The sequence below is a fragment of the Onychostruthus taczanowskii genome, unplaced genomic scaffold (genome assembly GCF_017590055.1).
Source record: "Onychostruthus taczanowskii isolate IOZ18803 unplaced genomic scaffold, ASM1759005v1 scaffold3, whole genome shotgun sequence".
Lineage (NCBI taxonomy): Eukaryota > Metazoa > Chordata > Aves > Passeriformes > Passeridae > Onychostruthus > Onychostruthus taczanowskii.
In genome coordinates, this window is record NW_024500349.1 from 18,578,812 (window position 1) to 18,602,862 (window position 24,051).

The following is a 24,051-nucleotide window of genomic DNA, read 5'->3' on the forward strand; positions in this document are numbered from 1 at the left end:
TTGTTGATGCTCAGGTAATTGGGAAGTAGCTGCAATGAAGTTACAAAGAATTATGAATGAACATTATTGATAACGAGCATATTCTTCTGTTGGTCTTTTTAAACTTTTATCAATATTCTCATCACAGATGTGAACTCCCAGGTTTCCCCTCTCACCCTCTAGTCAGAAACTCGGAAATGAGAATGAAATTATCTAGTACACAGTTGTGATTCTAACACACCAAACAATGTATCTAAGGAATAGAAGCAAAAGATGAACAAACATTATTATGTACTATGAGTACAAAAGTAGCCTGAGGCCAAGTAAAAGTTTTAGAAGTACATAGCAATTACCTCAAACGCAGGAAACATAAAACATCTTCAGATCCATACAAACACACCCACAGAAGCACACAACCATGATTCTTTAGGAATATTTGGGATCATAATAATCCCTGTATTGGGCCAGACCCAAAGTCCATCCAGTCCACTTCCCTGGCTCAGTGGCCCAAAGCCAATCCAGACAGAAGACTAGAGTTATCTGATTTACAGACATCCTTTCCCAAAATGCTTTCCCAGGCCCTTGCACTTTGCAGCTTGGAGTGCCTCTCTTTGCAGCTGTCGACCTTGAGGGATGTCCCTGCCGCTGACCTCTCCAGTCATTCTTCACAAGCATTTCCCCTTTTTGCACCTACAAACTCATGCAGCAGCTCCCTTTTCCCAGACAATGGTGCCAAAAGCTTGTGTGGGTTACGAGTCCTCTCAGCATCCCTTGATGTTTATTTTAGCTTTAGAATCAGGCCCTGAATTATCCTGTTTATAGAGGCAGCCAGAGTCAGCTGGTGGAGATGGGAGTTTAGAGGGTTCACATCCACATTCACTCGACTGACTCTCACCTTTGTCTTTGGAGCTGCAAGTCTGAGGGCTGAAGGACAGCATGAGAAAACAATGCTTGATACAGCTTTCAATGAAACAGTAGATAATGCCTTCTTTCAAACAAACATTTCTTGAGCTGTGCAGACACACTGTGAAAATATTCTAAAAGTCTCTTTTTTGATTACAATGCAAATGGTAAATCTTTATAGCAATTACATGAGAACCAAGCCGTGAAAAATGCTGAATGCTTAGTATATCTAATTAATTTATTAATTTTTAATAATTCACTTTAGAGGCAGAAATTAACAACTACAGAACTACAGCATATGTTCTTTCTGTTAAAATTTACTCTTAACATGTAAAAATTGCTTTTTCTACTGTAGCAGCTGAGAATGGGAATACTACAAAGAGTTAGCACTGGCATTGAAATTTTTATAGTTGGTCCTAGGCTCAGGGAACTTTTAGAAGACTGAATGAAAAGAATCTGTGACAAGAAAGATGAGTCTGTCAGAAAGCATTAGAGAGCAACAGTTTAAAAGCAGTGAAGTGGATGTGAAAGAAATGAAAATATTCAGATGTATTCTAGGAACCTGGGTTAAAAATCCTCTCCCTGTTCAGTGAAAGATTCATTTTCCAGTTCCATACGAGATCAGAAGACTCAGAGCTGTAGCTCAATGTATACACAGATCTAATTCACTGGAAGAGACAATTCTGTATTCTGACAGGAAGAAAACAAACTGGAATCACACAGAAGGCAGGAAGACACTTTCTGTGTTACCTTTGTTATGCTGTGGGCAACTTCCATGGGGTAAACGGTGTGTGGTGATGAACAGCTTCTCTTTGGAAAGAAGGGGAGAGCAAAGGGGACAGGAAGGAGCACAGAAGCTGCTCCTTGCCTGCTCCTGGCCTGCTGCAGAACCCTTCACAGCCCTGCCATCAGCAGCCCCACTCCTGCACACAGAAATATGAGGCCTCAGGCATTTAAAGACATGACTAAAGCCCTGTGATTCCTCTCCCTTTTCAAGAAAGAGCTTATTTTGAGCAGAGAATAGAAGAAAAGAGAATAGAAGATCCCATTTTCAAATCTGGGTCATTAGCTGCCCAAGGAGGAACACTAATTATTGGTTTAACATCAAGCTGGTAAAAGCAGAGTTCTGCAGGCAGTTAAAGAGATAAAAGGCACTTGTTCAGGGTAAACACAGAGAGCCACACACTCCTTGGGTTTAGGATGTAACTCAGCTAAAGAGGAGAACATTTACAAGAGAAGATTTGCATTTCTGAGTACAGGAACTTCTTTGGGGTGCCCGGCATAGCAAGAGCTGTTTTTCCAGAAGAGGGCACTAAATATGTATATTTTTTACTATTTCAGTGATTAAAAATTAAAAACCTAAAAAGGACTGCAATACCAGAAGAATTAGATTATAGAGTGCTTCATATGTTTCTGCAGAGACACCAGAACTAAATTCTTTCTAGTTTTGTCTTCTGAAGCTTTTTTAATCACTGTTGTTTTCTCATTTTGCATGCTATTCCTAATATATTTCTTTCCTTAACATTTTAAAACAACCACCTATATTTATTACAATCCAGTACAAACCAGGATGTTCATTGTCCCCAAAAACTTAGGAAGCAAATTTATGCCAAAAAGCAGGAACTCATCTCTAATGCAATTCTGAAGTCTCTCTATGTTGCAAGGAATCTAATTATTTGTTAGATTTTAATTTTTTTTCAATAGTTTCATTCCTCATAAAGCAAAGTTATCCCATGTTTCACTAACACAGATTCCTATACAAGTGCAAGAAAGAAAACTGTGATTATTTTAAAGCTGTCCATCTGATTTTGACTGTCTAGGAGACCTTGTACATTATCTTATGAAGGCTTTATTCAAAACAAATTGCAATTTGCTTTTAAGACATTTTATGAATCTTATTAGGACATGAATCTCTACCAGTTGTTCAAGTTCTATATCATCTATACACTCAAAAGAGGAAGCAGAATGAGAAATATAGCCTTATGCAAGCTAAGAAAAATTGTTTATTTTTGTATCATAGTGTTTTGCCTTGAGGCTTTTTTTTCCCCTTCCCTGCTTGATGAAAATCTCATTTACTAAAGAAAATATTTACAGAGGAAGGCTACTGATAGCTGATACTGGTACATAATACACCTATGTACTTTTGCATGACAGGCTAATTATTTCTGAGTTTGGATGCTCCTCTAGTCTTCCCTGGAAGTGTGGATTTCCTTTGCAGCTTACTGATGTGTATTGTGCCTGTGAATAAATGCAGGACCCAGTTTATTGGCCTTTGCTACACAAGCAAGGCCGTCCAACTTAGTCTGAAAAACGATTTTGCACTCAGTCATGTTTGTGCAATTTCTGTTGAAGTCTCCCAGCTCAATTCAGGAGGCTTCAGGTTTAGTTCTAATTCCATTTATCTGCATTATTAGGAGAACAGCACGGGTTTAATCCATTGTTTTTAATAGGAAAGCAGTTAAAGCTCAGCAGCTGAAGTCAGCAGACTGTTTTTAATGCTACACATTTCAAGTTTTGTTGCAATGATCAGACTAAACAGTCCCTGGAGTGGAGAGAATGGAGACTGGATAAGAAATTGGAAGAATTGGAATAAAAAGTTTTCCGAAAATCACTGCTGTGTATGGAGCAGGCAGCAGCAGGTCTGGAATGTGGGGATGGAGGACTGCAGGCTGTGCTGAGCTTCCCAGCTCAGGTAAACACATCTTGTTGTGTTTTCTGAATGCTCCCAGACCACCATTTCAGAAGCACAGACTTCCCCCTGGAAACATCTCCAAAACCAGGGAGCAATAGAGCCAAAAATCTGGTGTCCAGTGTGGTTTTATTGTTGGTCCATGGAAGAGCTGCAGGCCCTAAGTCACCACAGTGGCTGCCAATGATAAATCATGGAATGGTTTGGGTTGGAAAATCATCAACCTCTCTGCTATGGGCAGAACACCTTCTACAGACCAAGTTCCTTCAATGTTGAGAGGATCCCACTCCAAGAACACCTGCTGAGGATGAGGAGAGTACCCATTCTTTGCATTTAAGGGGTGCAAACATATTTTCCATGGATAACAGACACAAGCAGCCCCCACCCAGCCATTCCTCCTTGCTGACACCCAGTGCCTATCCTTTCCCTTTTATTAAGAATGGAAAACAAAGTATGCAGACTTGGGTTGTGTCTTTTCATTCCACTTTTTTTTTTTTTTTTTGACCAGTTTCTATTGAGTTACAATGACAGACCCTTAATTTTAAATAAGAACCCATGGCCCCATGGCTCAAGGATCCTAAGTACCAAAATGTCCCTACAGTATATTTCTTTGAGTTCCTAACCCCCCTCTAACTTATTTTTTAAACTATTTTATTTTCTCATTAAATCAAGCAGTTGCAAAGCAGAAGAATTGCTGTCAAAAGCAAAGGACTTACATAAAGGAATACAGTTTCTGCTGGAACTTTGTCAGGATTACAAATGAACCATGAGGGTCCCCCCAAACCAAAACAAAGAATAGGTTTGACCTGTTTTCTTCCCCCGTGTTAGTCCAAAATTGGCCCTGAAATTCAGCAACATGAAATTAATTTCTGTAGTTTCTCCCTCAAAAGAAAACTCTAGGATTAAACTCGTCAGTAATTATTGCTCCACTGGCCTGTAACCGTGTCCAAAAATTTCTATTCTAAACAAACAAGGGGACAGAAATTGGTGGAAGAACAAATATTCTCACCGTTTGATGACGTGTTTGCTCAATTAGAGTGGGTAGTAAGAAGTTGTAATTCTGTGAGCACGTGCAGAATTGGCATCAAAAGGTCCCTGCTGCTGTAGGCAAGGCTGAGGACACCTGAGAAGGCAGTGTTTGCACAACCCTGTAACAGAGTTTTGAAAACCCAGGAATCCCCTGAGAGTTGTGTGGCAAACTTCCCTCTCTCTCTCTGTGCCACGGGAGGTATCACATATTAATTAGCCTGAAACAATTACTGATACCAACACGTGACACATGTTGGTGTATCTGACAGAGATATTGCTGCTGAGATTCACTGCTTGGAAAACCTCCCACTGCTGAGGGCTCAGGTATTAGCAGCTTTGGTTTGTTCAGTGAAAGGTGACCATGAAGAGCTCATCTCTTGGCTTAGGTAGACTCCCCAGGTTGGACAAAAAAGCAAATAGGAGTGTGGAAATGGTTTTGAATCAACCTTGTGATACCTTTAAAAATTCTGTTTGTTTTGTTGAAAACAGCGGATGAGGGAATTTGTTCCTGGTGGGTTTGAGACTGGAAAAGATAGGCTGTCTTTCACAAAGACCAGATTAGTAGTTAAAAATTACCACAACAAGCTCTTTTGAAATAAAATATTGCCTTTAAGTGTTGTCAAACAATAGCTGCTGCTTCAGCTTCAAATCCAAAGTAAACTACCACCCACAAAATTAACCTCTTCTCTGCTGCTAGCATATTCTTGTTAATGCAACACTTCTGGCCACACAGGCCTTAGCTTTAGTTATGTGAATGTAGCTGGAGCACTGCTGCTCTACCACAAAGGGGTTAAACAGCACCTATCAAATAAGGTTATCACACTGCTGATCTTGGCTGTTAAAATAATATCACTCAAAACAGGATCTGTAAAAAGGAGAAAGAAAGGTGATGCCCACCTTCAGCCCTGACACCCCAGAACAGCCTCAGTGGCAGCCCACACAGGCACACACATAAAAATGCTGCCTTTTTCAGAAGCTGTGAGCATTTTATTGAAATATTAAAGATTAGCTGAATGGTATTAATAATATTTATTCTATGGGAAGTAACTGAAGTAGTTGCTTTCCCGAAAATTTAGCAAATTAGCAGATTTGCTGAGTGGCTGGCCTATGTGTTTCCACTAATTCATTAATAGCTCTACTTCTGCTCTTTAAAAAAGCACTGGATGACTACAGTCATACAGCTCATTCTTCATTCACAACCACATTCATACAGTTGGTGAAATGAGAAAAAAGATACTCTGCCTGAAGATACACACATGCACAGATGAAATAACAGAAATATTTCAACTAATATAAACAGTATTTGGATTGAGTCCTTTTCTTCTTTTTGTTTAGTAAGTGCTTTATCCTAATCCATTATTTATCCTAGTAACAGTAACTATTTCTCAAAAGTTTATGAAATTACAGTGCTTTAGGCTTGAAAATGTTAGAAAAAATCATTTTAGGCACCAGCCTTTGATATAAGTGAACAATGTCCTTATATTGTGCAGCTTTCCAACAGAGCAGTCCTTCTGATTTATGAACAATGATTCAAAACTGTATTCACATTAAAAAGAGGATATGAAAAACCATAAACATAAGCTTTTTACTTCAAAATGGCCCCTTCAAAAACTAATAATTTACAACAAACATGAAAAATTAAATAACAATCAATAAAACAGGTAGCATTATTTTATGACAGAAATATTCTATCTGTGCTCACTTTATCATGAAATCACGAAATGTTTTCAGTGTTCCTGAAAACAACATTGGGTGAGAATGAAAAAAATAAATTGGAAATATATTTATTGCTATATAAAGAAAAGAGATTTATGTAAGCCTATTTCTAGGCTTGGTAAATCCATTTCAATTAAGCAATAAATATCATGACTACAGTCTGAGCAGTATTACTGATGATAGTTATGACAGTGTTCAATTTTCAGAGGTATATTTATCATAATAATGTTTATCACCTAGCTCAAAAGGATGTTGTGAGGATTCATTAATATTTATACCCATTAGTGTTTTGGAAATAACAAACAATATGTTATTTTAATTTTTACACAACTAATTAAATTAGTATGAGGTCGTAATTGGACCATAAGCACAAAACCCATTCATTTCACATAACAACCAGATGTGGAGAAATAAAAAAAAAATAGTAACAACAACAACAGTAATATGTTTCTTTCTATAAATAATGCTTTTTTACTTCATTCACACTCTAAATACCAAGCCTAAGGTTTGCTCTGGGTCTTTCTGAGCTCTCTTTGCTCCCACCACTCATCTCAGCGATACAGGCAGGGAGAACAGAAATACTGAACTCACCACATGAATTAGGCTAAAAAATAATTATTGAGTGTGTTCTAATTACAGCAATGATTAATTCTTTCCAGCCATTTGGGATTTAAAAAGAGCATTTCTTTTACTGCAAAATAGGTAACAGCATCTTTTGTATTAGCTGCAAAAGCCTCTGAGCCCTAACTTTGTTCAGAAGCCTTTGCAGTTTGGTCCACGCTAATCAGCCAGAATTTCTGAGTGAAATTGCCCTTAACTGGAACAAACACAGTAATGGGCTGGTAAAATTGGAGAAAAAGAGCAAAAAATCTTTTACAAGGAATCTTGGCAGCTTTAATTCCTCTCTTGCATGATGACAACACTGATTCCTAATAAATACTCACTATGTCACTCCAGAAAACAAGTTTTCCTCTCAGATATTTCCTTTGTTTCTTTTATTCCATTACACAAACTCCACTGGTAACTGACTGCCACACAAAGCTGCACAAGCTTCAGTTACTTTACTCTTACTTAAGTCTTTGCTCTTCCCTCAGTCACTGAAATGCCACGAGATTTAAGGGTTGCTTGGTCCCTTGGCTATTTGGGAGACCCCTTTTGAAGACCAGGGGTACCCACAGAGGTGGTGCCAGCCCAAAGAGCTGCGTGTGTCCCCAGGAGGCACATGGCGAGCACAGAGCCTGCCTGTCAGTGCTGCTGGAGCCACGGGCTGGGCAGGAGTGACCTTGGCCAGGCACCACCAGAGACATCTGTGAGCCTCTGCCCCTTCTGCTGAGCTGCTGTGGTCAAACCCTGTTTTGCCCACGTGTTTTGGGGTTATTAAATCCCATATCAGGGCCCACACACTTGTTTTGGTGAAGGATGGTTTCAAATCAAAGTTTCTCCACGGAGGCGTTTATTCCCCGATGCCTTCCCGAAATTTCACTCTGCTGTTTGAGCCTCAGGTTGCACCTTGTTGTGGTGTAAAGAAACTAAAAATAAATAGCAGAAAAAGTGTGGGAGTATTTCAAGACAAAGAAGCTTGGTGCCTTTCCTGTGACCTTTCTAGAAAAAGAACAAATCTTCTGTGTTCAAGGTTAGAAAAGCTCCCTATTAGCACAAGGCTTACCCAGAATATTGCTGCCTGAAAGATTAAACTTCTGTAAATATAAGCACTGAAAAAAAAAAAAAAAAAAAAAAAAAAGGCATTTACAAAGAAATCTGACAGCCAGACTAGCCAGAATGTACCCACACCAGGCTCACAGCTGCCTGCCAAGATTCCTGGGAGAAATATATTTTAAGGAACGTGCTTTAATTCATTATCCTTTAAAATGATGAAGTGATACAACAGGAAAACACACATTAGCTGCCTCAGTGTCTTTGCAAAATAGGTGTCTGGCAGTTCAGTGCTGTGTTATTCCAGTGTGGGTGTCACTGCTGTCACCCAGACCAACACTGAGCAGAGATGCTTCTGTGAAAATAAATAGAAAAATATAGAAGCAGCTATTACTGGAAGGAAATGACTTTGTGGCACTTTTCTTAAAAATATTCTGCTTCATTGGAGTGACACATTGTGCTCTCCTATTTTGATGTTTATTCCTGGCTGGTATTAAACACAGAGGCTGAATCCATTCATTTCAGAATTCAGACAAATTATTAATTCATACTATGCACATCAAATCAGCACAACTGTACTGTGTAAAAAAATGATGAAAATATCTATACTCACAAACAATTAAAAGGCAGCACTTCACAATTTCAAAGGCCAAAAATATAAGAAACAATTTCTGATGGCTAAAAAATATGTGTGCAATAATTCCAAGAAGCTCCTTTTTTGAAATTGTAGAATTAAATTTTAAAGACATGTCCTCTGCCAATACATCTCCTGAAATTTCCTTTTGACTTTGCAACAAGGACAACTGCCCAAGGCTTTGCTGATCAATTCCTTGTGTTGCAGAAAACAGCATAATTTGAATTTTATCCAAGAATACAGTTTAAAATACTGAAAATGTGAAGAGCTAACTAACATGCAATTATTTGTATTCACAGTCTGCATACCAAGGGAGAAGAAAGCTGAAGAAATAATCTAACTGTTATTGCCATTTTAATACAGAGAGCCACCCTTCATGGCTTAAGGCTGCAATAACCAAGACTGAACCCAACTACCCCTCTATTAGCGTGCTTCAAAACAGAACAAAACAAAACTCAAAACAAAACAAACCCACCAAATTTTCTTTTCTCCATCAACATGGATCTTAAAGGAAGAAAAGAGAGTTTGTTTTGTTTTATTTTGCTTCAGGAACTCTTGCTACATATGAATATAGCAAGAACAATTTGCAATGTTCTCTTACAGTGAGTATATGCCACATCCTGAAACGTTCCCAGAAAATGTTTTCAGCTTTCCACTCTGGGTTTTCCTTTTTAGAAAAAGATGTGGTGTGGTGCAGGGAGTACCTGTATGTGTGCTGCTCTCTCTTCTCCAGACAGGCATCTTAAGAACCACAAACTCAGTATTTTTCTGTACCTCAAGCTCACAGATCTGCAAGCACTGACATGCAGAGAGGAGGATGCAGAGGAAGCACATCCAGCCCATCCCTTTCCATTCCCATGGCTCTCCTGCCACATTGCCCACATCAAGCACTGCACCACAGACTGAACACAAAGTCTGGGCTGTAAAAGCCCCCCTAAATCTGCTTCTTTCAGATCTTCAGTGTGCAGTCCTTTCAGTGGATAAAGGTTGAGAATAAAAATTTAAATTTATTTTCTCATTACTGTTTTTCAGAAATTTAACCTTTTTTTTTTTTTTTTTTTGCTTGTTTTGTCATTAAAAGCATTTTTCTGTCATTCTCAGAGGAACTGAGGAAGCCTTCCCTCCTCAGGGCTCTTCCAGCTTGCACAGTCCATCTGAGCAGAGTTGGCACAGGGCTTCCACAGACAAAGGCTGATTTCCACTAAAAGAACTGCATTTTGCAAAACGTCTCTGGCTTATAAGGCAGGGAAATTTGAGAGAAAGGCTTTGCTTGCTCAGTGACCCTTAGGCTGTCTTTTCCATGTTTAGAATTAACTTAACACTTCCCCATCCATCTCTGTCTAGAACTCAGCTAAACTTCAGGTAAGTGAAGTCACACCACCAGTAATTTCCCAGGAAAAATCATTATGAATTACTCCTTAAGTTTCTGATACAGTTTTATTTTCCCTTATTCTAAAACCAGACATGCTTCTTCTGACTTTCGTAGCACCAGGTCAGGAATAACTACAAAGATGATAGCAGAGAAATCGGATAATCAACAGAGCTACAACTTTCACTGCCTAAAGGACCCACAAATTTCCTTTGGTTAGCAGCTGAAATGTAATTTACATTATGGACAAAAACAATTACAGCTGTCAGCAAATTAATTATTTTCATTTTGAAGAATTTGTGATATTCTAAACTATGGAAACAAAATATATAGGGCTTATAGTTCATCCAAGTAGTACAGCATAGCTATCACTCAAACATTTCAGGCCTTATACCAGCAGAATTGAGAAAGACAAAAATATTATTCATGCAGAAGAATTGCTTCCCCCATGTTTGATTCTTTGGTCATCATTTAAAAATGACTCATTACATTTTTCCCTTTTGAAGCCTGGTAAAAAATTTGCTGTAATCCAGAACTTAGTATCAACCTAATGGTGATTTTTTACAAATGATTTATACCTAACCCTCAGAAGAAAAGGATTTATAATGAAAGTGATAGCTCAAGCCTAACTGCAGCACAGGGAATGGTGACACCATAATTAATGTATTATTTCAGTTGTGGGAGACACTGACAGTAGCTTTTTGTTCTGGAGAAGAAATTTATAGGGTGATGGAAAAAGGCACCATGGAAAAAAAATTCACAGAAGAGGAATAGAAATCCTTGTAGCAAAGACATGTCCTTACAATCCCCCTCCCGGAGGCTATAAAATCCTGGCAGTGACAGTGTTTCCTCACAGTCTAATTTATACCTTTCTCCTCTACTAGATGGCAGTGTGACATGCTCTCAGAATTGCTAAGTGAGGGGGTTTCTTGCTTTCTTTCATAGGAAGCAATTAATTTAAAATATCATCTTGCTGGCATAAAAGTAAAAAAAAAAAAAAAATCAAAAAAAAAAGAAGTTTGTCACTGGCTGTGTGTTTTGAAATCAAATCTGTTTACTTACAGGTTCAACATCAAAGGCAAATAGTGCATATTCCCTGTCAGGTGACACCTCATACCGGATAGCCTTCAAGGAGACCTGGAAAATAAATACAGTTTTGAAACAAATATTCATCAGTTTTCAAGCTAATGACACCTATAACTAATTGTTATGATCATCTAAGGATGAAGAATACTGCCAGAATTAAGTGTCTTGAAAAATATAGTATATTTTCTTCTTTTTCAAACCCCAGAAATGTTATGTGGGCACTCATAAGAGAAAGAATCAATGCATTGTGACTAAGAGCAGGCAGCTATATAAAAAAACCCCAGAATTTTCCTTACTGCACAGTGGCTGGTGAGGTTGCAAGTGTAGGCAGTAGTTAGTAGAAAGCTCTGATAAATGGCAATTTATTAATTTCTTCTCATTATCTGTGTTCACTGGCCAGTGCAGGAGATAAAAATAAATGTAAATATCTTCTGGAGCAAATTAGTAATAGAGACATGAGTACCTCCCCCAATTAAGATAGCCCATAGGAAAACTGTTCTGTTTTCCCTAGTAAGAGTCTATGGGATGCTGCAGTGATCCAGTGCCCCTGACTTGGGTTCTGCAAAAATCAGCACTGTAAATCTTGCTAACAAGAAGAACTGCCATGGTATCTCAGACTTGCCAGGAATTACCTTTTTCCTGCTCCATTTTTCATTTGTGTAGTGCAGCCATTTCTCCTGCCCAGTATGTTCCAATATAATGCATTGCTGGCACAGATGGCAGCAAGGTCAAAGAGAGGTGCCACTAACACATCACCCATGCACTGCCTTTTAAACCTCACCCTCTCACCTAACAGATTAGATGTGAGTCCTTGAGAGGGTCCCACAGAGCAAAACTGGAGGGGGAATTGGGGAAAGTCCTCCCCAGGGGCAGGGGTGGATGTGCTGTGGGGGGAGCCAGAAGCAGAGGGGAGAGGGGGCAGAATGATTTGGGTGGGGAGGGACTTTTAGAGGCTGTTCACTCCAACCCCCTGCAATGAGCAGGGACAGTTTCAGCCAGACCAGGTGGCTCAGAGTCCCATCCCACCTGATCCTGAGCATTTCCAGGGAACAGGCACCCTCTGGGACATCTCACAGGCTGCTGACCCAGATGGGCAGGGATGGGGGAGCCTGGGCACCAGCAGGGCCAGCATGGAGACAGATTTTATTTACAGAAGACAGATTTTATTTACTGTTATGTTAATAACATGGGGAAGGGAAAACATGACCAATCAGCAAAGGTTTTCTGCCCCAGGGCTGGGAAGGAAGAGGAAAAAGAAATGTCTGAGTAAATGTAATGGCAGCTCTTGCACTGGGGCTTTGTGGATTACTGTGGAGGTGACCTGCAGATGTATTTACTGAGAGGGCAGAGGAACAAAGGTAGAACAGGCAGTAGGGTGGAAAATAGCATGAAAATGTAGGATTATCTTGTAGCACTGTGCTTTTCTTACAAATGGCAATAATTAAAACCAGTGGAATAAACAGGAGGCAAAATAGAAGTAATTTGACTTCAACAGACCTTGACATTAAAGGAAGTCAGCCCATTCCCTCAGAATTGTAAAGAAAGAGGTTACACTCTGGTAAAAGAGGATTTCTTATGTGATGCAGTAAAGTTTGAAGGTTAAATGCAGTATGTGAAGTTTAAGTTTGGGCCCTGACATAATAATTCCGTAATAAATTCTTTGTCTCATTAAAAAATAATTAATACAATTGATGTACTAACCTCTGCCACAATGCTGGTTGCATCTACTACAAAAAACAATGTTGCAAAACACTTCTATCACTATAAGCAATACTCTGTATCAGATGTGACTTTGTGTTTTCTTTACATTCATTTTAATAGTCACCTACTAACTTCTTCCCACAATTTCTTAGGGTTTCTCTCAAATACAACTCCACTTCTTTTCCTTAACACTGCTCATAAAAACCACTGAAATCACATTTCAACCATTAGGCAAGAAAAATCAGCAAATGCACAAATAAAAAATAAGTATTTGTGTGGAGAAATGTAGAGAATGGCAATAGACAGTAAATTATATCAATTGTCCTTTTTATTAAGCAGCCAGAGATAAGAATTATGCATCTTTAAATTATATATGATATGCAAGACTAGCTGCAAATCTCTATATGATGCTTTTCAGAAGTATGAGAGAAACTGAGCTTGCAGAATAACAACAAAAGCTGGAGCTCAATCTCACATTATCCATCACTGCATAGCCCATTGTATCACCAGTGAATTGCTTCTCCTTGACAATACATGAAGTTGAAACCCAAGTCATTTTCTGCTTTGCTGATCCAAATGCAAGAGAGCTGTGAAATTCAGCTACTTGTCATAGAAAATACTTACAATTTTTTTGTTTTCTATTAATATTGTTGAACTGTTGGTTTCGACATTCCTCAGAATCACTGTGCCATTCCGGTTTCTATAAATGAATTCATTATCTGCAAGGAGGAAAACAAAAGGTCATTAAGGAAATCTGAAATTGTGTTTGTGTGGAACCTAATTACAGACTTGAAACCAAAAGTACTGCTGGGAACTTCTTTCTGAAGAACTCAAATTATTTTTTAAACCAGCCATTGCTAAAAGTGGCTTTGAGGACAGCCATAAAATGATGTGATTGGTGTTTGTCACGTTTGTTGTGCCACACTTTCCCTTAGATGAATGCAAGAGTGACCTGGTTTGAATGTACATACACAGCTTGCTATATAGTTAGTGTAGAAAACAAGGTCAAAAAACCCCATTCTTTATGATTAAAGTTTTCTGACTCCCACAGTCTCTGTAGGAGTTCAATAAGCCTGGAAAGTCTCTGAAAGTGAAAGGCAAATGACCCCCTAACAAAGCAGATTCTGGAACCTAATATTGTGCACCAACTCTGACATTTATTCTGCAGAATTATACCAGCAGGAGAAACATGCAGAGAAATCACCATTTTCACATGAAACAAGGCAAATCAACTTGTCTCTGTGCACTTTGGGACTACTCCAGCTCTCAAGACAGGTGGACAAGAAGAAAAATACTGGAGACAGGGAGACAGTGTCCAGCTCTCAAAGCACACAACCTGCCTGACAGAAATGCTGGGGCAGACATCTGAAAGGGACTCCAAATGAGGGTTAGGTAGCAGGTCAAAAGTTCAGGATGAAAAACATTACAACAATAAAGGGATGTCATAAACTGAAGTTCAGGTCTGATCAGTGCTTACATGCACTGCCCTGCAGATAAAACATAAAACCTAAGTCCCAAGCACTCTGCCATTAAAGGAATCAGCTGTTTTTCTTGGCACAGGACTAGGGTTATGATTTATTTGCAACTTGGCTAAACTGAGAACTGATGGATCCTACCAAACCTCTGCTTCCAGTTTCAGTTAGGGAAACAATTCCTCACCACCTACCATTACGGTGGCTGCCCCAGGAACGTCACCATGATGCAGCAGGAGCTGGGGACATGTGGATGGTTTAACATTACCCATGGGGTGTCCTGGGATGAGTCAAAGGTGAGTTTAAAGCCTCTAGGATAGGTACAAGCACAAACCCAGCTCACTGTAACTGCAGAGGTGTGTGCTGCCCAGCTGGGGTGACCTGCTAAAGGCAGCGCCGGGTTTGGAGGCTTGGTTCTTTCAAAACTTGGGTGTACAGACCTAGCATACTCCTTATCCATGTTCCAGTCTTTTATTTCCAACCTGGTGATGATATTCCTCAGCACAGTCACTAACCGGCTTTATAAAATGCTCTGAAGGTGCAGATGAAAATCCTCTATGCTCTACTTATGGCTGCCAATATAAAAAAAAATCTCCTCCTCCACATCACAGATTTACACAGATAAGTGGAAGAATAAGAAATCTTCTCTGAGATTGGGATGAATTAGATTCTTGAAGGGCAAACAGTTGCTGCAATACAGTTGATCCCCTCAAAACCACAGGGTTTTAGAGACTTTAAGATTCTCATAGTCCAAATCAGAGCAAAAGCCCTTTAGACTCATAGGCAAAGTTCTCAAATCATAACTCTTTTTTAAATTGTGGAACAATTTTTTTTAGAAACTTCTGTCTTGAATTAAAAAAAAAAAAAAGGATTTTAATTAGATTGATTATATTTATCTTTAAAGTATTCCTTCATGCAATTTATGACTGAAGAAACTAAGCAACTTAAACTTGAGAAAGAACTGACTGAACAGAGCCAGGACAGAAGTTTAAAAAGTCATAAGTAGTACGGAGAAGGTGAATAAGGGATGTTTATTCCCTGCCTTTTCCAAAATAAATGCTGGAAGGCACCAGGTGACACCAGCCTGTATCAGGTTCAACACAAATAAAAGGGATTATTTCTCCATGCTGAAGGCAAACAAACAGTGGAAGTCACAGTCCCAGAACAGAGCAGGTGCCAGGGCTGCAGGTGGATCCAAACTAGAATTAGAAAAATGGAAGAAAAATCCATCAACTATTATTTGTCTTGAAGGGGAATGCTTTTCAGGAAGTCCATGAACCAGCCCTTGGGAGGGACTAAAGGAATATCCTGAATCCTCAACTTGAGAGATTTGCCTGCTTTTCAGAATCCTCCCTAAGTATTTGTCCTTGTCCTGGGCCATATTCCAGGAGAGACAACCCCTGGGGTCCGATCCAGCACAAAATTATTTACAATTCCAACTTTCAGATTCTGTTTCCAGATCCTTAAGGAAAGTGTTTATGCCAACAATTTAGGAAGTAAGGCAATAAAAGATTTAATGCTTTGTACATACCTGGTCTTTATATACTCAGGCCACAAAGTCTGAAACATTATTTGTTATAAGAGGAAAGAATGCAGCCTAAATTTTTATTTTCCAGAAATATTTCAGGCATTTCAGAAAAAAACTCCAGAAAAATTAAACTGAGAGACAGACTATTACCTAATTATCAGACGTGCTGAAAAATATTGCTGCTTTAATAATCACCTTCTGTCAACAACACAGAATGTTTTCCAATTACACACTAAGTTCCAGAGAGAAAAAAAAAAAACATGTTTTAAGCATGGCCAGCAAAACATTTGGATAGCTCTCAGAATATTTCCTAATTACAGAAAAGAGCAATGAAATTCAGCTCCAAGTTCAGAACATAGGTAAAGTAGCTTATTAATCTAATGAGTGTGTGAAGCTGTTTCTTGAACATTGCAGGAACTGATGGAATTCACGTTACTGCCCATAATGACATTGCTACCAAACTTTATTGCTCCTTATGCTCCAAAAAGCCCCATAACATTTTAATAAACTATGAAACTTCAAGATTACATAAAAGTTGCTCCATGGTTGGAAGCAGGAGATAACAGACTTTCCCATTATTTGTTAAACCATAACAAGTTTAAAATCAGGTGCTAATCTGCCACATGTACTTTTAGAATGCATTAAAAAAAAAAAAAAGAATAAATGAAGCAGTGCTGATTTGTTAGGGCTCTAAATCTTGCCATTATATTCAATACCAGCCATCAACACACTGTCTGAGTTAATGAACAGAAAATTGGTCTGCTTAACAGGAGAACAAATTGATCTGCATTGTGCTCCAAACAAAACACTATGAGGTTTAGCTGGGTCTTAGTCCTCAAAAGATGAATAATATTCCTGGACTTCTGTTTTGAAATGTGTGATTTATTCCAGTGCAAGAGCATTTATTTAAATGGGACACACCTCAATCAAAGAAAGAAAGCAATGCAGTGGCCTCTGCCTGTAATGAATTCTGTCCAGCAAGCTGATGAGAATTTGCAGCCTGATTTATAGTTGTCACCAGAGCTGATAAAGGTCATCACTGCATCTCATTTTTTATATCTGCCTTTCTTTGGGGCTAGTGTTCGATATAAATGATGCCAAAAATTGTAATTTTCAGGCATGCAGCCATATGTTCCATTTCTTCAATCTTTCTTGGATTTTTTTCCATCTGTTCTTCACCAAAGAAGTCATGGATGTCCCATCCTTGGAGGTTGGTTGGAGCTTTGAGCAATTTGGTCTAGTGAAAGGTGCCCAGTGGGGATGGAACTGGGTGGTCTTTAAGGTTTTTTCAACCCAAACCTATCTCTGATTCTATAGTTCAACAGCAAAGTTCACTTTTCCAGCTCCTCACCCCTCTTTCAACTTCCAGGAAATTGTCTGGGTGGTATATCACATTTTCTGACTGTGAATGTAGACACAGGTATGTAGTCACACTTGGAAAAAACTGACTGGTTGCAAAAAAACAATGATTACCAGAAATAATGGATCAGCTTTGGGGCTCTACAGAGGCAGTGCAGAGGAACAGGGAGGCCTGGGGAGAAACTTTTAAAAACCTGCTAAGCAGAACAGGTGAAATCATAAACCCCATCTGCTTCTCTGTCTTGAATTCAGTCAGAAAATTCACAGGCAGAGGAAACAGAGCCAAGGAGAGGGAGCTCATGTCCCCTGAAGTCACTGAGCCCTCAGCAGGAGCAGCACAGACTGGGCACCAGACAAAACAGCTCACAACCGTGGACGAGAGGGTTTGGGACAACTTCACTTCTAGCAGGAATAAGTTTGAGTGCTGGCAGTGCAAAGAATTTGAAAGAACTACATCCATTGACAGGAACACAGCATCAGTGCCCAAAAATTTAGTGTAGTAAACCTTTTCTGAAGTCCACATTACCAGAGAGGAGAGACTGGCTTATAAGATGCTAGAGGGACCAAGCCTGTGAGGGAAACTTTTATTATTTATCAGAGATTGTAAGAAGCAGAAAGCAAAACTGAGCAATAAAATATGAAAACAAAAATCTATTTAAATCCAGCTCTAAAAAAATATTTTAATGAAATTGTAATTTTATACCATTTTAATAACTGATGAATGAAAATTAGACAATGAAATTCACATGCAGCTAGTCAACAGCAAGAGACAGTGAAAGAGAGAAGGTAGAGTCAGAATTGTTAGGGCCACTCCAGTCTTTTAGGTCAACAGATTTGAGGAAAAGCCAACTTCTTGAGTCCTGGTCAACAGACATGAAAGATAAATTGAATGATTCTCAGTATGATGAAAGCCAACATCAAGGGAATTGTCATTTTCAATCCCTAAGATTAAGGAAGATTGGTGAATAAAGGAAATTTAAGTCCTGAAGTTGTTCTAAGCTATTTCAGATAAATGAGCCTCCAGACACCAGCAGCGTTGACAAACATTTTGCCCTGTGTCAGGAGAGCAGAGAGCAGCAGGTCCTGTGGGACCTTGTGTGTCCCCTCCCGAGGGACAGAGGTCACTTTGCCCCAGGCCACGTGCAGGGATGCTGGGATGGAGCTCTGCACTGGCACACCAAATGTCACAGGGCCACCAAGAGACCACTGGCACCCTTCTGTCATTCCTCATGGGGGAAAAAAGAAAAGTTGTTTTTGGGTTTTTAATGACCCAAAGCAGTCAGATCTTTGGTGTTTTGTCTTACATCTGAAGGAGTCTTGCAGGAACCCAGCGTCCTTGGAGTCCTTCCAGGCTGGTATTGATCACACCTGGAGAGCCCTGACCATCTAACAAGATAAAAGGCAGGAAGATTGCAAGGATAGGATAGATGTTTCTTCAGACAATTGGTATTTTCAACAGGATGTAGTACAGTTGTATTCCTTTGGAAAGATGCATTGGGATCAGGCAGTGGAATTAAATTTAAAAAAAATTCTTCTGTCTTGTATTTGTAGGGTTCCCCGATGAAGGAAGAAAATTATGAATCTGACTCCATGTTCATTGAAGGCTAATTTATTATTTTATGATTGACGTTATATTAAAGAATGCTAAAATAAACCTATACTAAATTATACTAAAGAATACAGAAGGATACTGACAGAAGGCTAAAATATACTAATGAAAACTTGTGACTCTCTCTCCAGAGTCCAACACAGCTTGGCTGTCAGTGGCCAATAAGTAAAACCAATTCACATGAAACTAATGAAACTATCACCTGTTGGTAACCAATGTCTAAACCACATCCAAAGCAGCAAAACACAGGAGAAGCAAATCAGAAAATTATTGTTTTCCTTTTTCTCTGAGGCTTCTCAGCTTCCCAGGAGAAAATCCGGTGAAGGGATTTTTCCAGAAAATATGAGAGTGACCCTTCTGCTTGTTTAGCAGCTCAGCAAATTTTCTGAAGGGCCAGGTGAGCCCCAGAACTGAATTTCAGAGCCAGTTGTTTGTTGGGTACATGCTGTAAATATCAAATAGATGCACTGCAGCATGTCTTGAAAGAACAACAGATCTCAGTATCAAATGCATCATCCCAACAGCCTTCTTTCCACCTGAGTTTGTGATTGCATCTCTCTGGACACCTGAATAGGCTTCCATTGGGGACTGATTGTGCTTTTCTTTTGCATTATGATCTCTCTGGTGAAGTTTTGCAGCAGTTAGTGAGCATTCACAGTCCTGGCATTTGTTCAGCCTCTGCTCTCAGGGTTGAATAGGCTTCCACTGGGGATTTTGCATGGAGACCAGAGTGGGGAAAGGAAGTGGCTGTCTCCTGGGACTGGGGCATGTCACAGCTCTCATCCCAGCACACACTCACCAGACCAAAGAGGAGGTTCCAGCTGCAGAAAGCAAACCCAGGTAATCCATAGGTGACCTGCAGCACAGAGGAAAAGCCACTGGCTCGCAGTGATTGCCATGTTTCCACGACTGGGGGAGGCTGGCAGCTCACACTGCAGTTGTGTCTGTGGGAGCAGCACCCTGAATGAACCCAGCTCCTGGCTGAATTGCTTCCCAGGCAGGCTGGGGCTCAGCTGAGACCATCAGCATTCACACCCACAACCCAGGCACACAGCAGAGCCCAAAGGGAGAGTGCAGATCAGCACCAGGCATGGACGTTCAGTGCCACCATCCCCATAGCTCAGATGAGCATCTCACAGGGAAAGTAAACTGGCAGGACTCCGAAATTCCTGTAAAAATGTGATTTCTGAGTGTCTCAGGTGAGGGAATAGCACAAGCTGTTGTTAACAGGTTGCTGTGTGAGGGGCCAAAACCCTAAAAAACCCTTAATTGTGCCAGATGCAGCAGAAGTATCTGTCTTCAGACAGCCTCATATCTTCAAGGACTGGTTTTGAGAGAGGGGACCTGAGGTGTTTGGACATAATGGTTTTTGGAAGCAGAGTGGAAAACAACAGAACAGGATAAATTCACAGAGGAAATAGAAACTGTGAGAAAAAAAATAACACCAAACCAGCAAACATTAAGAAGCACCAAAGAAGAGGAATAAGGTGCAGAATGGCATGAGCATGGAAAAGGATGACACAGACAGGTTTATGGAAAAATTTATGGCAGGTTTATTTTTCTTTGCTTTCATGAAAGGGGAAAATCATATCTTATTTACCAGGCCTGCAGGATTATTGACTCACTTAGGACAGTATCTGCTTATCTGGAGTCAGGTAGGAGAATGCCCCCCAACACCTACACCCCTTGGGGCAGGCAGAATTTAGTCCTCAGAAAAGCACTGAGAGCAGAGGCTGAACAAATGCTAGGACTGTGCATGCTCACTAACTGCTGCAAAACTTCACCAGAGAGATCATAATGCAAAAGAAAAGCACAATCAGTCCCCAATGGAAGCCTATTCAGGTGTCCAGAGAGATGCAATCACAAACTCAGGTGGAAAGAAGGCTGTTGGGATGATGCATTTGATACTGAGATCTGTTGTTCTTTCAAGACATGCTGCAGTGCCTCTATTTGATATTTACAGCATGTACCAAACAAACAACTGGCTCTGAAATTCCCTTCCCATGGCAGAAGCAAAGCCTGTTTTGCTACTGAGCTGCTTCCCAGAGAGAGGAAAGTTTCCCGGCCCCTCTCCCCTGGTGCCTGCAGTAGGCTGGGATAACAGAAAGTGGGAGGCAGGGATCATGATTAGGAAATAGCAGCAAAACCCCATTTCCATGCTCACAGCTTCATCGTGCCCTCAGTGAGCTCTCCTTAGGGATGGGCCCTGTAGACTTTGACATTGGTAACTTTTCAGAGCCCCTGCCACCACCCTGCCACTGTCTCAATGCATCTACCCCCACGAGTAACTCCTTTTTCTTCTGCCTTGCTACTTTGTCTGGCAGAAATAAACAAGAATTTCATTTGTATTTGCGGGGTGCCCCAATGAAGGAAGGAATGATGAATCTGACTCCATGTTCTCAGAAGGCTAATTTGTTACTTTATACGATATTATATTGCAGAATACTATACTATACTAAAGAATACAGAAAGGATACTTACAGAATGCTAAAAAGATAATAATGAAAAATGGTGACGCTCTCCAGAGTCCCAACACAGTTTGGCCCCGATTGGCCAAAGAGTGAAAACAACTCACACCAGAATCCAATGGAACAATCACCTGTGGGTAAACAATCTCCAAACACCTTCCAAAGGAGCAAAACACAGGAGAAGCAAATGAGATGATATTGTTTTCCTTTTTCTCTGAGGCTTCTCATACTCCCAGGAGAAAAATCCTGGGTGAAGGGATTTTTCAGAAAATGTGAATGTGACAAATGTCTTCGACTTTGTGGTGCTGATACAAGGAGCAACAGGGGACAGAAAACAGCTTGCCTTTAACAACATTGCTACAGCCTTTAATTCCAGGAGACAACTGGAATCCCATTTTTAGCTTTCTGCCATTATGGGTCATTATCCTTTTACTGTTCCCAGCACTTTTTTCCCCACATGCAAGGCTGAAAGAAAAACTTCTTTAAATAGGTGATTTACTGTAATCTAACTAAATACTGTGTAACACATTGAATTGGTATATTAAGTAAGTACAACAAGATAGAATGTGCTTTATTATGCAAGAAGTGGTTTTAATTGCTCATCATCTCAATGCAGTTGCACTTGGTGCACCAATATAGTGTTTTTACAGTAGTACCAGTAAAATAAAACACAATTATAGCTCAGGAAAATTCCCACATCACAACGTGCATCTCTAGCAGGCTTGTAAATTAACTTGTCAAAACCTCCAAGAAGACCTAGTCTTGGGAAAACTTAAAACTATAAAAATCAGCAATGCTGGTCTGTTTCTCTTTTTTATCTAATCCCAGTTCTTTCAAGATTCAAACAAAAAAAAATAAAAAGTTCAGAATCAAGCTTGAAATACAGGCAGAGCACACCTTTGAAATTTGGGTCCCAAATTTGAAACCAGGTAAAATTGTGCTCTGTGAGAATGAACTCCTCCTCAAGCAGCCCAAATCTGGGAATTCTGTGGGCTCAGATCATGACACAGTGGCACAGGCATGAGAAGCTGAAATGCATGTGAGAAACTGAGAACTTGTTTCAGCTTCAAATTACTCCCTTCCCAACTTCTCTGCTTTTGTAACACTTGGATGGGGGAAAGAGAGACACTACAATTAGGCAAAAACTGAATGAGACATTTGCTGGACTAAATCCATTTTTATTCCATCCAGGACAAACCATCTTGATTGCAAAACTGCTGCAAAACCCTAACAACAGCAGTGCAACCTCACACCTTGTTGCTTGCTGCCCTCAATTTATCTTTCTAATGCCTGGGGGGAGGAGGGGAGTGCACCACACTGAGATGACTTTGGTGTATTCCAGAGCTGAGAAATCTCCCTCAAAAACTCTCTGCTATCTCACTCTCCTGTTCAGCTGTGCTCGTGCCACGTGCTCTTCAAATGCTAGATGTTCTGGGAGGAGAAGTGATGACCCCTGGGTTACTGGACAGCTGGAGACAGCAGATTACACTCATCCCTTTGATTCCCTGCTGGAAACATTTCACATTCAACACAGGCCAGTTGCAATTTAACCCCAGACAACTATTTTCCCAGAAAATGGTCCTTAATGCTTTTATCCACACCCTACATATTTTTCACAGTTTTATCATGCAACTGAAGAGGAAAAAAAAGTGCAGCCAATAGGTAACAGGAATCAGCTTATCCCAGCTCCATTAAGTGACTGGGGTGGATGCAGAACCCCAAATACACAATGGCACAGATTTCACTGGGAATATAAAAATTCCAGGGCCTTTTCCACTGCAGTTTCTAGCTCAGATGAGAGCCCAAGTTACCACTCGTGCTTGGTGGCACCCAGCTTGGCTGTTCCATGCAGGGACACTTGCTCCAAGCCCTCCCTGGCTGTGCCCCAGGCCAGTGCAGCATCACTCAGTGTTCTACCTGTTCTCTGCCAAATGCATCAGGTCTTTTCTGCCTCATTTGGTTTGGCTTCACACAGGGGAGTGAATAATCCAAAGTGTTGCACCTACATGTAATAATCCACTTGACACTGAGGAAAAAAAGGAATCCATGAATAAATTTTCATTAAAATGTGACCCCACAGCTCTCTTACTTAATTTCTCTGTTCATTCCCTTGACTCCTTCTCTTTGCTCCTAAACAAATTGCACTTGTTAATGGCCATGATGGGCAGAAAGAACACATAAAATGTTTTTTCTTGCTTTTCATTATTGTTATCATGGGAAGATTACTTAAATTTCAGTGCAGACTGAATGAGACTGCTGTTTGTTAACACGGAGATATGCTTTGTGTGCAGCTGCGGGTAAAGTTTTAATTATCTTTGTGTGCAACATTTCACAGTCTCTTTTATGTCAGCCTGTCATTCCAGATGTGTCTGGTGAGGTATGACTGTGATGAAGTCTGTGTGAGGAGGCTGTCAGAGTCATGGCTATCATCCTGACCTCAGGCTTTTGAAAATCAAGGCAGACAAGAGATGAAATGCAAGACCCCAAGACAGGTTTTGGTTACCAGTGCACGATTTCTGGTTTTGGAGTGGTCACAAGAGGGCACCCTGCTACAGAGCCAATGGAAACACTTTCAACACTTGCAAAGAACTATTAATAATAATTAGATTTGATGCTGGGCAGGAGACTGGTGTCCTGAGTGAGAGGGCACTGAGGGAAGGAAATGGCACCTGAGTGAGAACAGTCTTCCTGCACCCAGCTGCAAGGGAGCCACTAATGGAGAAACACTTGTAAAATGTAAAATCCCATTGTTTTTAAACCAACTGATGAGGGAATGAAAAAAAAAATCGTGTCAGCTAAGCAGGGTGGTGAGGCAATAGAAGAGGCTGCCCTGCCCAGAGGTTGCCCCATCCCTGG

General features: G+C 40.2%; 1 protein-coding gene across 1 annotated transcript in view; it reads right to left on the bottom strand.

Annotated features, from left to right (window-relative positions):
* The window catches only part of DPP6 (dipeptidyl peptidase like 6), a 398,916-nt gene that overhangs the window by 121,469 nt on the left and 253,396 nt on the right, over positions 1–24,051 (bottom strand). The window contains exons 4-5 of the mRNA XM_041408558.1: positions 13,384–13,478; positions 11,035–11,109 (exon numbers count right to left, since the gene is read on the bottom strand). Coding sequence (XP_041264492.1) covers positions 11,035–11,109; positions 13,384–13,478 — 170 coding nt within the window. The remainder of the gene's footprint in view (positions 1–11,034; positions 11,110–13,383; positions 13,479–24,051) is intronic.